The sequence below is a fragment of the Vollenhovia emeryi genome, unplaced genomic scaffold, assembly GCF_000949405.1.
Source record: "Vollenhovia emeryi isolate VEMERY1.0 unplaced genomic scaffold, V.emery_V1.0 DF939209.1, whole genome shotgun sequence".
NCBI lineage: Eukaryota > Metazoa > Arthropoda > Insecta > Hymenoptera > Formicidae > Vollenhovia > Vollenhovia emeryi.
The window spans coordinates 511,829-524,541 of record NW_011967157.1 but is presented as its reverse complement, the minus strand read 5'-3'; the positions used below and the strand labels follow the sequence as shown (position 1 = coordinate 524,541).

Here is a 12,713-nt window from a genome sequence, read left to right as displayed (position 1 = left end):
TTCGCCGATAACGTGCTCTCGGTGTTGCCCCGATGATCCTCGGCCTCCCCCTCTCTCTCTCTCTCTCTCCCCCCCTTGTTTTCTCTTTCTCTCCCTCCTTCTCGCTCGCTCGTTCTGAGTCACTGACGTATCAGAGCTGTTACACGGATCGGGAAGAAAATGGTGTAGACGATAACCGTGTAACTGTGCGAGTACTGAACCGAGAGTGAAGGGTCTGTTGTGAAGAATCTGTATCAACCAAGTCAATAGCATCAACGCGAGAACAATATCTTTATTCTGTAACGGTGAGCAGGAGAAAAGATCACCCGGCGAATTCTGAACTTGAATTCCTCCCCAGCGATTCATCACACCGAGTGTACAACTACGCGGGAATCTATTGAAACGAATCCTCTTGCACTCCCCTCACTTTTATCGTCTACACCCACAGAAAAAATTTCCGGATCCAATGCTGTTACACTTGAATGTATCATAAATATAGGATCGATGTAGCGCCAATCATATTTATTATAGAGAAAGGAGTATTTTAATCTTAAGTGAGAAAAATGAAAAAATAAGAGAAGAGGCTCAGAGCCTGAACAAGGTTGTAATGTCCGATAAAATGTCCTGATCGCCTTGTGTCGAATATCGTGGTGTCAACTTCGTGCGTTGTAAGATGGGGGGACAATTTATTCTAAACGCACGAGTACATTTATATAAGTTACTCTTGTTTCAATATAGTAAGTCAATCTTTTTTAATTCGATAGAGGAGAATAAGAATTATTGATTTTATTTTGATATTGTCCTATTTTTATACTAAACGAGGTTGTGAGAAATGTAAATGCGCCAAGAATACTTTCGGTCTCAGTAACAGAAATCCTTTCTGAGGGTGTACACACCTCTCGCTGCATCTTCGCGTTCCTCTTTACGCTCGCGGGTAAACAAAGGCTGCGATTAAGATAATTGCGCTGTTTTCGGAAATATATCAATAAATCGTTCCTCGTCTCAACGAGGATGGCCGGCGGTAAAAACACGCGATTTTCGTCGAGGGGGGGGGAAGAGAAAATGTCCGGGGAAATTAGCAGGCAAACGGCGCCGCATTCCGCAGCGTTCTTGTAGCGGTTCCCGTGTATACGGTACGCGTCCCGACCAGCTACATTGTTCCTTCTCATTAATGACTTTAATTAGGCGCACCGCTACGTGAGTACTGTCTTATCGTTGGCACAGTACCCCCTTCCCTCCCAGCCGGCAATAGGAGTCTTTCAAGGATGGTATCCACCGAGGAACGTGGTGCACGCGATCGTCGCGTTCCAACAAAGCCGCATTCTTCCCCAATAACGTGATTCCGATCTTTGTTTACCTTTTACCTCACATTTACTCTACGCGGTCTCATTTTCTATGGACGAAAGATCGATGAGAAAGAAGGCGGGTATATGTTAAATGTCAATTCGTCGCTTGATTCGACATTATTGGAACCTGCGGATAAATAACGGTAGTCTTGGAAAATAAAACAAGGGGATTGCGAAATTAATTCTTACTTAACGACGGCGGTTACCTTATCAATTCCCGTTCCTTGTCCTCTCAAACTTAATTGCTTTAAGATTTAGGAAACGTTTAAAAACGATTCTCATAATCTCATCTGCGAATTTAATTTTACGCGGAATTTTCTTTTAACTGGTCCATTTTCTTATCTATCTCTCTTTTAATTTCTCTGTTTTCCGCAAAGTTTTCTGATTTACCTATTTTCTTCATCCAGTATTCGAACCTGTTCTACGCTTTACGAATAGACTATTCTTAGCTCGCTCGGCTAGCGTCAACGATCGAGCTTTGGATCAAAGCTCTAATAAAGGTCTAATAAAGAGTGGAGCGAAACCAGTCCCACGCTAAAAGAAAGAAGATAAAGTGCTCACTGCAACTATCAAAAGCTCTTTTTTTCTTTCTACGTCTCTTTTACGCGATCTCTGTGTTTTTTTTTTATCGCGACAACACGTATGAATTTTATCTAGGAAAAGGAGATAAGAGGGGAAACCCAAACGTTGACACAACGAGAGAGGCTTCGATTATCACCGCGCGCACGAGATGTAAATAAATGGATTTTAAATAATTGAAAGATAATTGTATGATTTTAAACTCTTTTGTCTATGCATATACAATATGTAAAAATTTTACTAGTTTTAAAAATTTGAGAAACAACAAAATCTTAAAGAATTAAAACATCTGCTAGTGTTCCAATTCTAGCATTTTCATGTTGATTTTTATAACACTTTTTAAATTTACGTAGAATTTCTTAGATTCTGGCAGTTATATTAAATTTTTTTTGTACAATTTTGTAGAATTATTTCCGACAGGGTTGTCTCGATATAATAAGTCAATCTTTTTTTAAGTCGATAGAGGAGAATAAGAGTTATTGATTTTATTTCGATATTGTCTTATTTTTATACTAAATGAGGTCGTGAGAAATATAAATGCGTCAAGAATATTTTTTTGTCTCGGCAACAGAAATCCTTTCTGAGGGCGTACTGTCATTTAATTGAGAGTCAGCCGCGCGAAGCATCATGTCAGTACCCTATGCATCGAGCGCATTAAACGCCCTCGTATTTACATGAGACTGGATAAAGTGTTTTCGTCCTGCTACTGATTGGGCAAATTTCGCTCTGTGCGCCGCACGCACGCACGCAAGCACGCACTGTACGATGTCGTCGGCATCGCAGATGATAACGAACGCGGGTAATTGTGTGCGAAGACTTTGGAATAACAGCGTGTCGCCACCGACCAGTAAATAAAGGATTATTGCTGGGGAGCAATTGAGAAAGCGCGAGTGAGTGAAAGAACGAGTACGGGGGAGAACGAGAAAAATAATCAGCCGGACCGCGCCCGATTACCCGTGACGAGACGCGCGGTCGCGTAGCTGGATCGTTATCTTTCTTTCCTTTCCTCTTTTTTCTCTTCCCCCTGCCCCCTACCCTTTGCCTCCCTTTTCTGCCTTTCTCCGCACTCGCAAACTGGCGGAGAGACACGTAACTTGCAGTTTGTAATTTCACCATGAAAACGCCCTTGCGCGTGGAGGATCTCGATACGCCAGTCGTTTCGAACGAAGAAAGATAGATCGTGGGACGTAATAATTTGCCCGCCGATTTCACGTCAAATCGTTAATCAGCTTTCTGCGCGAAGAGACCGAAGGGCTGTACAGCCGAACGGCGATCTCATTGTTTCGTCGTCTAGCTCCGTTTCTGCTCTTTCCCCTGACATAGGCTACGCCTGTCAATTGTACGAACGGGAGATGAATAATGCCGTGTGCACGCCGCGTGCCTCGTTAATGATACAGTTACGGCTATTATCCACTTTCGCGAGAGCGCCACTCAATCATAAACTTTATTGCTGAACGTTACTCGGCACTTTTTCCCCACGTGTGGACGGAATTGTATCTCGAGCACACAAGACCGATTAATTACACACTCTCGTCTCGCCCGTAACTATATTACGTTATAATAGATGTACGTAGCACGTATAGTTTCTACATATTATCTGTATTTTAATCTCGACTTTCCGCTTCTAACGGTTTAACGTCTATTTCCACCAATGCAGATTAACTTTAGTCTCGGTTTAACTTACTTTTAGTCTTATTCCAATTCTTAAATCGAGATTAAAGTTGACTTACTACACTGATAAGAAAAATATTACTTTACTCAAGAAAATTATTCATTAGGTGGCTCCTAATAGCTTATTAACTTAAATTGAAAAATAATAAACAGATTGAAACATGCATTTCTTTAATTTAAGTATTTATTAAATATCAGAGTAGATAATTTTTAATTTGTCTCACAAAATCTTTATTTAAATGTAGAAACTAAAATAACGAAAATAAATTTACTTAATGTAATACATAGATTTACTTGAAATTTAATATTTTTATTTAAATAGAATAAATCTTTACTTTAGTAAAAAAATCATTTTAAGTAAATCTATTTAAACATAGAAATCTCTTTAAGTTGCAAGTAATAAATAAATAGCAATAATCAAGCTTCTTAGTCGACATTAACCGGTCAGTGTTTTAATACAGAAAATTTATTGCGAAAAATATTACCTACAAATCTATTTACTTAGTTTAAAATAATTTTTTGTCAGTGTACATTGGTATAAGCCAAAATAAGAGGTTCAGGTTTAAGAGATACGATCATCGGTAATCTTCGAAAATATCGTCCTGCCGAGGACTCTGGAGAAAGTACACGGGTAGCGTGTCACGTGTGGAAAATTTTCCGACTTATGTTCCGTCTAGTTTCATCGAGCGCGGATATAGACGTAGCGATTCGAGGAAATGTTTACCGAAAGTGGAAATGACGAGCCTTCCTGCCCTGCTCGCGAAAGAAGTGCCAGAAGAAATGTAAATTCCAGACGCTCGCGGCATAAGTAATAGTAACGAAGAATATTATCTCATTAGTTGACCTATTTGTCGGACATACGATTATTTGCTTTCGTTCGCATAACCCACTGATAAGTGCCTTCCATACTTAATTCCGTTCGCACCGCGATTCAGGAATATCGCGTAATAGCAGACTCGAGAGCGAAATTATCCGCTCGGTGTCCCGAAATTAGCGCCAAGTGGATACAGAATCGCGTCGTCCGTTGTAATTTTTTTTTATCAAAAATGTTAACATTACTTTAACTTGGTAGTGGCAGTAACGAAGAATGACTCTCGCGAGTGATTTCTAGCGCCAATTAAGCATATTGTTAGACTTCTAGTTTTTTTTCTAACAAACGAGAGAGGGAGAGAGAGAGAGCGAGAGAGACCGTGTCCTCGCACTTAGATAGACACACGATAGAATTTTCTTTAATCGTGGGACAACACGGCATTTCGAGGAATTTTATGAGAGTTTTTTGAAATTTTTCCAGTAAAATCGAGGGGGAAACCGCTGACCAAAATTTTGTACACCAATGCCCACTGTTGTCCAGTGGGCATTACTTTATCTTATCTTATTTTATCTTACTTTATCTTTATAATACCCCAGCAAGGCCCAATGCTCAAACTAATGCCCAAAAATGCCTAGTAATGCCCAGTAATGCCGCAAATCTGTACATCACAATGCCCTCAGCGGTTTTCCCCTCGGGTAAAATGTATGGTCAAATTAAAAAAAACTTATAAAGTTTTCAAAAATGCCACGTTGTCCCGCGACCACATGATTTTCAGGATGAAGAGACTCTCCGTGCACTCTTATCCGTGAGTGACGGCTCAAGAGCACTGAGAAAATTGTATATCCATCGCGCTGTCGATCACGCGATTATGCGAATCTCAGCTCGCCGCTTCCGTATAACGTTCCCCGATTATGCGGCACACGCACTCGAGAAATCGCGGTTCCCGTTTCTCGCGATTACGACGCGCATTCACGGTACGGTTCACCCTTCTCGCCATAATCGCTGCGCGCGGACGTGAAGCAAATTCGCGCCGCAGCGCGGTGCCAGCGGCACTTAATATTTCGCAAATAAAATGATTGACCGCCGCCTCGAACTTGCCGCCGACTGTCTGTCGCAAATTAAACCAAGGGCCGCCCGGAAAAGAAGTCTCGAGCGCTGATAATGTACAGGATCTACACAGAACGTGCCGCGAGACGGCGAGTCAAGTCTACCAGGTTTACGAGATTTCAATCAACGTTTCTCCCGGAAGCCGCGCGAAGACCGTAGGCAGGAACGAGTCCGCGACGGATGTACGACGCGGTTGGGTCATGGTGTAAAGATACAAGGTGAAACATTTCGCATGTAACCAATTTTTGGGGCAAATTGTTCATTGGTTCTTCCTGCATTCAACCGCAATGATTTGCAGTTTGAAGGTTGAGCCAAGTTTCTGATTGGTCAAACTCGGTAGTTTGGGCCACTTCCGGCTGGTTGACACTGCACATCCACCGGATTGCTTCGCCTTGTATCTTTACGCCATGGGTTGGGTGAAAGGCGCGTGCAACGTGTTGTCAGCCATCGCGTCAGAGATGGATGCGCATTGTGCCACGATAACAGGAAAAGATTATCAGGCGGACAGCGCGTGGTTGTTATCCCGATTTACAAGAGGAATCTAACACCTCACTTTAGAATAACAAAGCATTTGTTATTCGGACATACGTATTGTGTGTCCGCCAAACTGTAGCCGGCGCAGAAAAAGCTTATACACATCTTTTAGCGACCTACGTCCTCTGCCGCTTCCCCGACGACCCGAGTCGAACTTTCGCTACTATTTTGACACTTTTAAGGATAATTTACATCTACTTAGCTGATCTATACACCTAGATCAGCTAAGATAGATCAGCAATAATATTTTTTTTACTCCTCCCTTGAATCTTTAATTCTACAAATTTACTTTAGCTCCTACTTAAAAGGACTTACTTTAATGCTAAATTGGCGAAAGTAGAAATTTCCGACACTATCAGTTTTAAACTAGGAGTAACTTTTGTACTTGCAGTTCGACCTCCTTTACTGTCTTAGGTCCCACTGTATGATAGAATTAAAGGTTCAACATAGACCTCAAATTTCGACTCGGGGAGTTTTACACCGCCTGTGTGCGGCGAGGCATTTTCGGGAGAATACATTTCGATGTATCTGATTGGAAAAAGAGACAGCGACGCGTTCTCCATTGTGTTAAACCAATGCTTTATCGCGAGTCTCTTCGCCAAGATAACTTAACTGAATAAGTACAAGCGGCTGACGCGATTAACAAGTCACCTGACATTGGATTCTTACGAACTCGAATCGGCGAGCAAGTTTTCGCGACGCCCTGCGAATTTTTTGGCTCGACTAGAGTGCGAGAACAAAAAATCGCCGTAATTTCGACGGCGCGTGTATAGGGAAAGAATGTATCTTACCTCCTGTCAGCTGTCAACTGTCAGTGTCACTGTCGTATTCCCGTTGTTACGCGGGTAAACATAGGGACATGTTGTTTACCGCAGCGTTCTCAGCACGCAAACTCGTCGAAAATACGGCGGCTTCGAGAACCCGTGTTTTTTTTCTCTCTCTCTCTCTCTCTCTTTCTCCGATTCCGCACAGGTTACTCGCGGGAGACCGGCGCGCGCTTCCGCGATCTTTCGGGATTTCCGGGGCCGCACCTCGCGCTGTAAATCGGCGGAAATCGAAATTGGCGCGACTGCCGCGCGATTACCATGCCGCGTGGGCTCCGGCGCGGCGAAAACTCGCCCTCGGTGGCTCCCGGTGGCTCGTTGGTACCGCGCGCCGTCCACAGTAAAGGCGATCAGCAAATCGCACGCATGTCCACGCGCCGCCGTCGCGCCGTTCACGCATGTGCGTGCGCGCGTGCATGCGTGCGTGCGTGCGTGCGTGTGTGCGTGCGCGGCGCCGAGGCACCAGGCTCTCCCCCGTGTCGCGAGTCGTGACGCGGACGGCGCGACTCTTATCCGCGCCGAATTCTTCTCACACTCTGCGTCTGGTCCGGTCCGGTCCGGTCTGGTCTGCTATACTCGCGCCGACTCCACGCGCAATCAGCGCGCGCGTTACCTCTCTCACGGCTGCTCGCGGCGGCGGCGGCGGCGGCGGCGGCGGACCCGGAAATCCGCGGAACGCCTCGCGTGCTCGTGCCACAGGTGGTAGCGGCCGATGCTCGCTTCCCCGCGATGGATGTACGTACATACATAAAAACAAGATAGCCGCGAGCACGCGGCCACATACCCGTTCGTCTTATAGGGTGTCTCGTAAAAAGCGGGATCGCGCCGCGCGGCCAGGAATGCGTTCTTTCTCGCCGATCGATCGATCGATCGATCGATCCGCTCGCGGTCTCCTCCTTCCCAAGTTCTCTTATCGGGCAGCTAATTGTCGGCTGCCGCGCGTTTTCAACGCATTCTTTGCATATTTCCAACGTTCCCCCTGCGTTTTCATTTCATTCATCTTCTTCTTTTAACCCAGGAAACTGGGCTTTTTTTAACGCACACAACTGACGTGAGTCGAACAATGTCGAAACGGCTAAGTGAAAAACACATGTGCGCATATTAAAGCATTTAGTTAACTTGACTGCAATTGTTCCAACTTAAACTAGTATAATTGATTTTTCTATGGAGACTGCATTTTAGTTAATTAACACATAACAAGACATTTTATTTAATATTAGTTGAAAGGTGTTGAAATCATAATTGCGGCCATTCAAAAATTATCACGAGAAATAGTTTCCTATAGTGGGTTTATGATGCTGGAGCTTAAAATGCGAACTTCATACAGAGCAACACATGTATTAAATGCCCGCACGTAGCATTTAAATGTAGGACTATAAATACGACATATTATTCTAATGCTATTCCCGCATTTACGCTAGAAAATCATTGAACCGATAAACATAAACTTGTGCATTAGTCACGTACGTGCAAAGTTTTTAGAATCAAACGCCTTGCTTGGCAAGTGTTAAATAGCTGCTACAATGTTATTGATAGAAATCTAACTCTATAGGTAATTGACATAACTCTATAACGACTCGCAATACGAGCCTTTTTAAATCGGATCCTAGATAGAAGTGTGTGGAGAGAAAGAGATAGAAAGAGAGAGAGAGAGAGAGAGAGAGAGAGAGAGAGAGAGAGAGAGAGAGAGAGAGAGTGTGTGTGTGTGTGTGTGTGTGTGTGTGTGTGTGTGTGTGTGTGTGTGTGTGTGTGTGTGTGTGTGTGTGTGTGTGAGTGTGTGTATGAAAGCAATTCTCGCATGAGCAATCTTAAAAAAAACAGAATGTATGAGTTTCATTCCAAAACATTTTGAATTAAAGTTAACAATTTTCCCAAAAAATCACAACTGTTTCCGACAATCCTGACGGGAGAACAAGGTGTTAAAAGGGATATCTTGAAAATAACTTACGGGCTTCAAGCGCATTATCATAGTCGTCGTCAAGGTCGACTCAACTCTCTGTCGGCACCGATAATCGTATTATCGCGCGCGCATTTCCATGGAAATTGACGAATTAAGAAAATTCAGGAATCGAGTGCGAGAAGCGATCGCTGATCTGTCCGTGCGGATCTACGACTACGATGGCGATGGTGGACGTATTGTGTACCAACTCGTTGGACAGCCACGACGGCACTGATCCCAAAAAGTTCCCCGGGAACCCTCGTGTTTTCCAAAAACTCCGAAAGCGTGACAGGGTTGGAGGAGGAAGAGGTCTGGCGGTAATGGAGGTGGAGGTAGAAACGGAGGTGGAAGAAGAGCGAGTGAAGGATGAAGAGGAGAAGGAGGACAGAGAGAGAGAGAGAGAGAGAAGGAAGAGGGAAGAGAGAGGGCCGCCACGGCCGGAGAGGGTTCTCGGTGGGACGCACTTGGGAGGGAGAGGGGAACAAGCCCGCGACCCGGACGTACATGTGAGAAGAGTAACGCGAGACGAAGGAGGAAGGGCACGGAGGCCGGGGGAGGAAGAGAGATGCGTGTGTGTCCGCCGAATGGAACTTTAATCGTGGTTAATCGCCGTATTGTTCGATCGGATTTATGAATGGTGGCGCGCCGAAAGGGCGGACCAGCGACGACTCGCGAGATTCATGAGAAACGGGACGAGATGGGGAGACGAAGCCCCCGCTTCGCCCTTCTCTCTCGCTCTTTCGTTCAGTCGGGGTCGGGGCCCACCGGGGCCCACCGGGGCCCACCGGTCCCCATCTTCGTCTCGCGACGTCTCCGGGGACAAACTCTCTTATCTGCTTGTCCTGTTTACATGCCCCGTCGTGCCCTGCTCGTCGTCGGTCCCGCGACCACGTCGCGACATGGTTGGCTGTCGCCGATGGTGGGGCCCCGTGGGATCCAGTGGAAACCCGTGTGCACGCGGTGGGGGTTCAGGATGACGGACGGCCCGGAACGGATCGCAGATGGCGTTGGAACGTTCCCCGCCGTGGAGGATGCGAGTCCGCTCCTGATCGGGGGAGACTGATTCTCGGCGTCCCGCCACCGCTACGGGATGCCGTAACTACAATCCTCGCCTTTGCCGTCCTCGTCATCTCGTCTTTTTCTCCGATAAAAATAGTCGTCGGGTGGCCATTTAAATTTTCTACCGTTAAACTTCCGCCATTTCTTCGAACCGCGAATCACACGGGAGCCTCATCCTCGAATTCTGCTATCTATGCCTCTGTGTCTTTTCGTGCCGTATATTTATCACTGAGAAAGAATTTCAGAAGCTGACCGCGCCTAATGTATGTCTTTTTCGCTCCGAGATCAAGGGGATTAATTACGGGGACGAAGAAATGACGAGCGGCAGCGCGTAAAAATCCCCATAGGGTCGAGAAGCTATCGCGCTGGTACAACATATTGTTGACCCCTGCATGTAATCAATTATCTGAGGGTATGCCGATTAGATAAATTGCTCGTGAGACTCATGAATAGAGAGATAACGTAACAGGAAGCGAAGCTGGACAGGGACGACTTTAGATCTATCGAGAGCTTAAATGAGATTCTCAATTTCTATCGCAGTCTTCTTCGTCGGACTCTCGTCCACAATCTCGACGTCTCGCTCGATCGAAATCTGCACGCGGGACCAGATGGTCCAGGTCAGTTTCTTCAACAAGTGGCGTCGCACTGTGCTCGTCGTGGTGCGTTTTGTACCAAGTTTCTTTTATAGAATAGATTGTATCGTGGAGATTGAGACGTTTACAGATTTGCAAATAATCCGCGAATGGATTTGTCAACCATGGAGAGCGAATATCAATAGTTTCGTGAGAAGCGCGGAGATCGTGAGCCACGTCTGAAGTAAAGCGATCGGCATCACACGCGTGCTTGAGTGAGAAGTCACGGATGGAGAAGCGCGCGAGACGGCATCTAATTTGCGCATCCAAATCGACCTCGTCGTCTCGCGGTGAAGTTGCGCGGTCATGCGTAACGGCCGTCAACCGGATCGAACAACCGGCGTCGCGCGCGACGAAGGGCGTAAACAACTCCGGCGTGGAGGACTAAGCAAGATCGGAAAGATCGAGCAAGACCTGAAAACCGGAGCGAGAGATTAGAGCAAACTGTCTTCCACGCCGAGCAGAAAATAGACCTGCAGCGGCTTATCTAGATGTTCTAAAAACTGGAAGTGGTCAGTAAACACTGGCGGCGGATAAATCCAGTAATTCGGGAAGGAAAGGAGACGTGCGTGAAAGCCTAAGACCGGGCCTCCGCATCCTTCGGGGAGTCGCAAAATGAATTTTATAATCAGCAGATTAATATTCATAGCGTAATTAACTTGGAACGGAATATAAAAATACACGGACGATAAGGGAAGCTTGTCCCACAAATACGTCGAAACCGGTCATTTTGGTCCCTATCTTCTTCCATTGCTCCGACAGCCGAGCGCTCTTATTGGGAAATGTAATTACGTCTACCGATTTCTCTCGGGAGAATCTACGGCTGTTCGGCGGCCGAAAGGACGATCGCCGGCCTTAAGACGAAGAAGACCTCTCCCCATTTAAGGGTTAGATATTTGTCCGTCGCCTCGTAATGGTGTGAGACCGCTGTCCGGAATGGAACGGAGTGGACGGCCGCATAGAACGGGCTAGACCGGGTCAGGGGGAAATGATGTGGCTCTATCGCGTACGTAAGAGGGCGTGAACACGTGGAATGAGACGTCGATTGGAACTCGTTTCTATTCGAATGGAATAAAACGAAGTAAAAGCGAGCGTCGAGACGGCCTAGGCCGACCCGCGGAAGATACGGTGTGATATACAAGGAAGTGAATGTGCACTTCGTGAATGGTGAGAAATACTGCAGAGCCGCTGGATGGACAAAGGTCCATCGCGTCCCGATATGACGCTAAAATCCCGGAGCTTCCCCGCTCTCCCGATCGCGACGTCGTTTCCTTCAAAGTGCCTTCGGACACCGAATTTTAAGACTTTCTTTTTGTAACTTATCCCTTCTTCGAGGCAACTCCCCGTTTCCATTATCAACATTACGCGCCAGCTGTATATCCATTTTAGTTGGCGCAATTTGATGATATCATTACTTTTGTAGAGATCCAATAAAAATTTATTTTTTTTCAACCAAATATATCCAAGTAATTACAATGTATACTTCTGGATTGGATGGCGCTGATACTTGGCGTCTTTTCCCATACAGCACAGAAAGTTAAAATAATGTTGCTGAAACGTTGCAATGGTGAAAGTTGAAGTATAAATATCTTTTCTAAGTTGAATTGAATTGATGCAACATTGCAATGTTGTAATGGAATGTTTCTGACATGTTGATTCAACATTTGTGTGCTGTATGGGTTTTTTGAATTTTTTTTAAAAAAGGTTATTTTTTTAAGGTGATTAACATTACGCGCCAGCTGTAATGTGTAGTTACCTTATTATCGAAGGTGCGTAATTGCGTAATTAACGTCAGGCGCCTAATTTAAATCGCCATAGACCTCATTTTCTACGAGCGTTCGCGAGTCGACGAGATCAAAGTCATTCTTACAGCATATTCGGCACCGAATCCGGCCGTCGGAGTCTGAATATTAACGACAGGCGTGCACCGGGCTTAATCTCGAAGCGTGAAACGCGCGTCAGTCGTGTTTCTCCGATTGCGTATATCTGGCCGGAGCTAAGTTTCCATAAGTAGGTATAAAAATGCGCCGCAGAACGCAAAATAACCAGCGATATTAATAAGCGACACAATCGTTTTCTACGATCTAGCGCGACCTCCTTTTTAAACGTCGATTCGACCCAACCGACCGGGGAAGTTTTGCAATTGCGGATTTAATTAACCCCCTGCCTGCCCGTTAGTGCCCCTTTTTAAATCATCTTGTAATACGCAAAATTTTTATCTGGCGAATTTCT

General features: G+C 45.5%; 1 protein-coding gene across 4 annotated transcripts in view; it reads right to left on the bottom strand.

Annotated features, from left to right (window-relative positions):
• LOC105561274 (ecdysone 20-monooxygenase) overlaps window positions 1–12,713 on the bottom strand; it is a 29,606-nt gene that overhangs the window by 5,928 nt on the left and 10,965 nt on the right. For 2 of the 4 annotated variants that reach the window (XM_012011094.1, XM_012011095.1), the window contains exon 1: window positions 6,819–7,343. The exons of 1 other annotated variant lie outside the window; for it this stretch is intronic. Coding sequence is in view for 1 of the 3 variants with exons in the window: in XM_012011092.1 (XP_011866482.1) it covers window positions 8,800–8,820 (21 nt within the window). In the remaining 2 variants the exon portion in view is untranslated. Of the gene's footprint in view, window positions 1–6,818; window positions 7,344–8,799; window positions 9,062–12,713 lie in introns of those variants that run through there. One more of the 4 variants, XM_012011092.1, reaches the window with a different exon arrangement.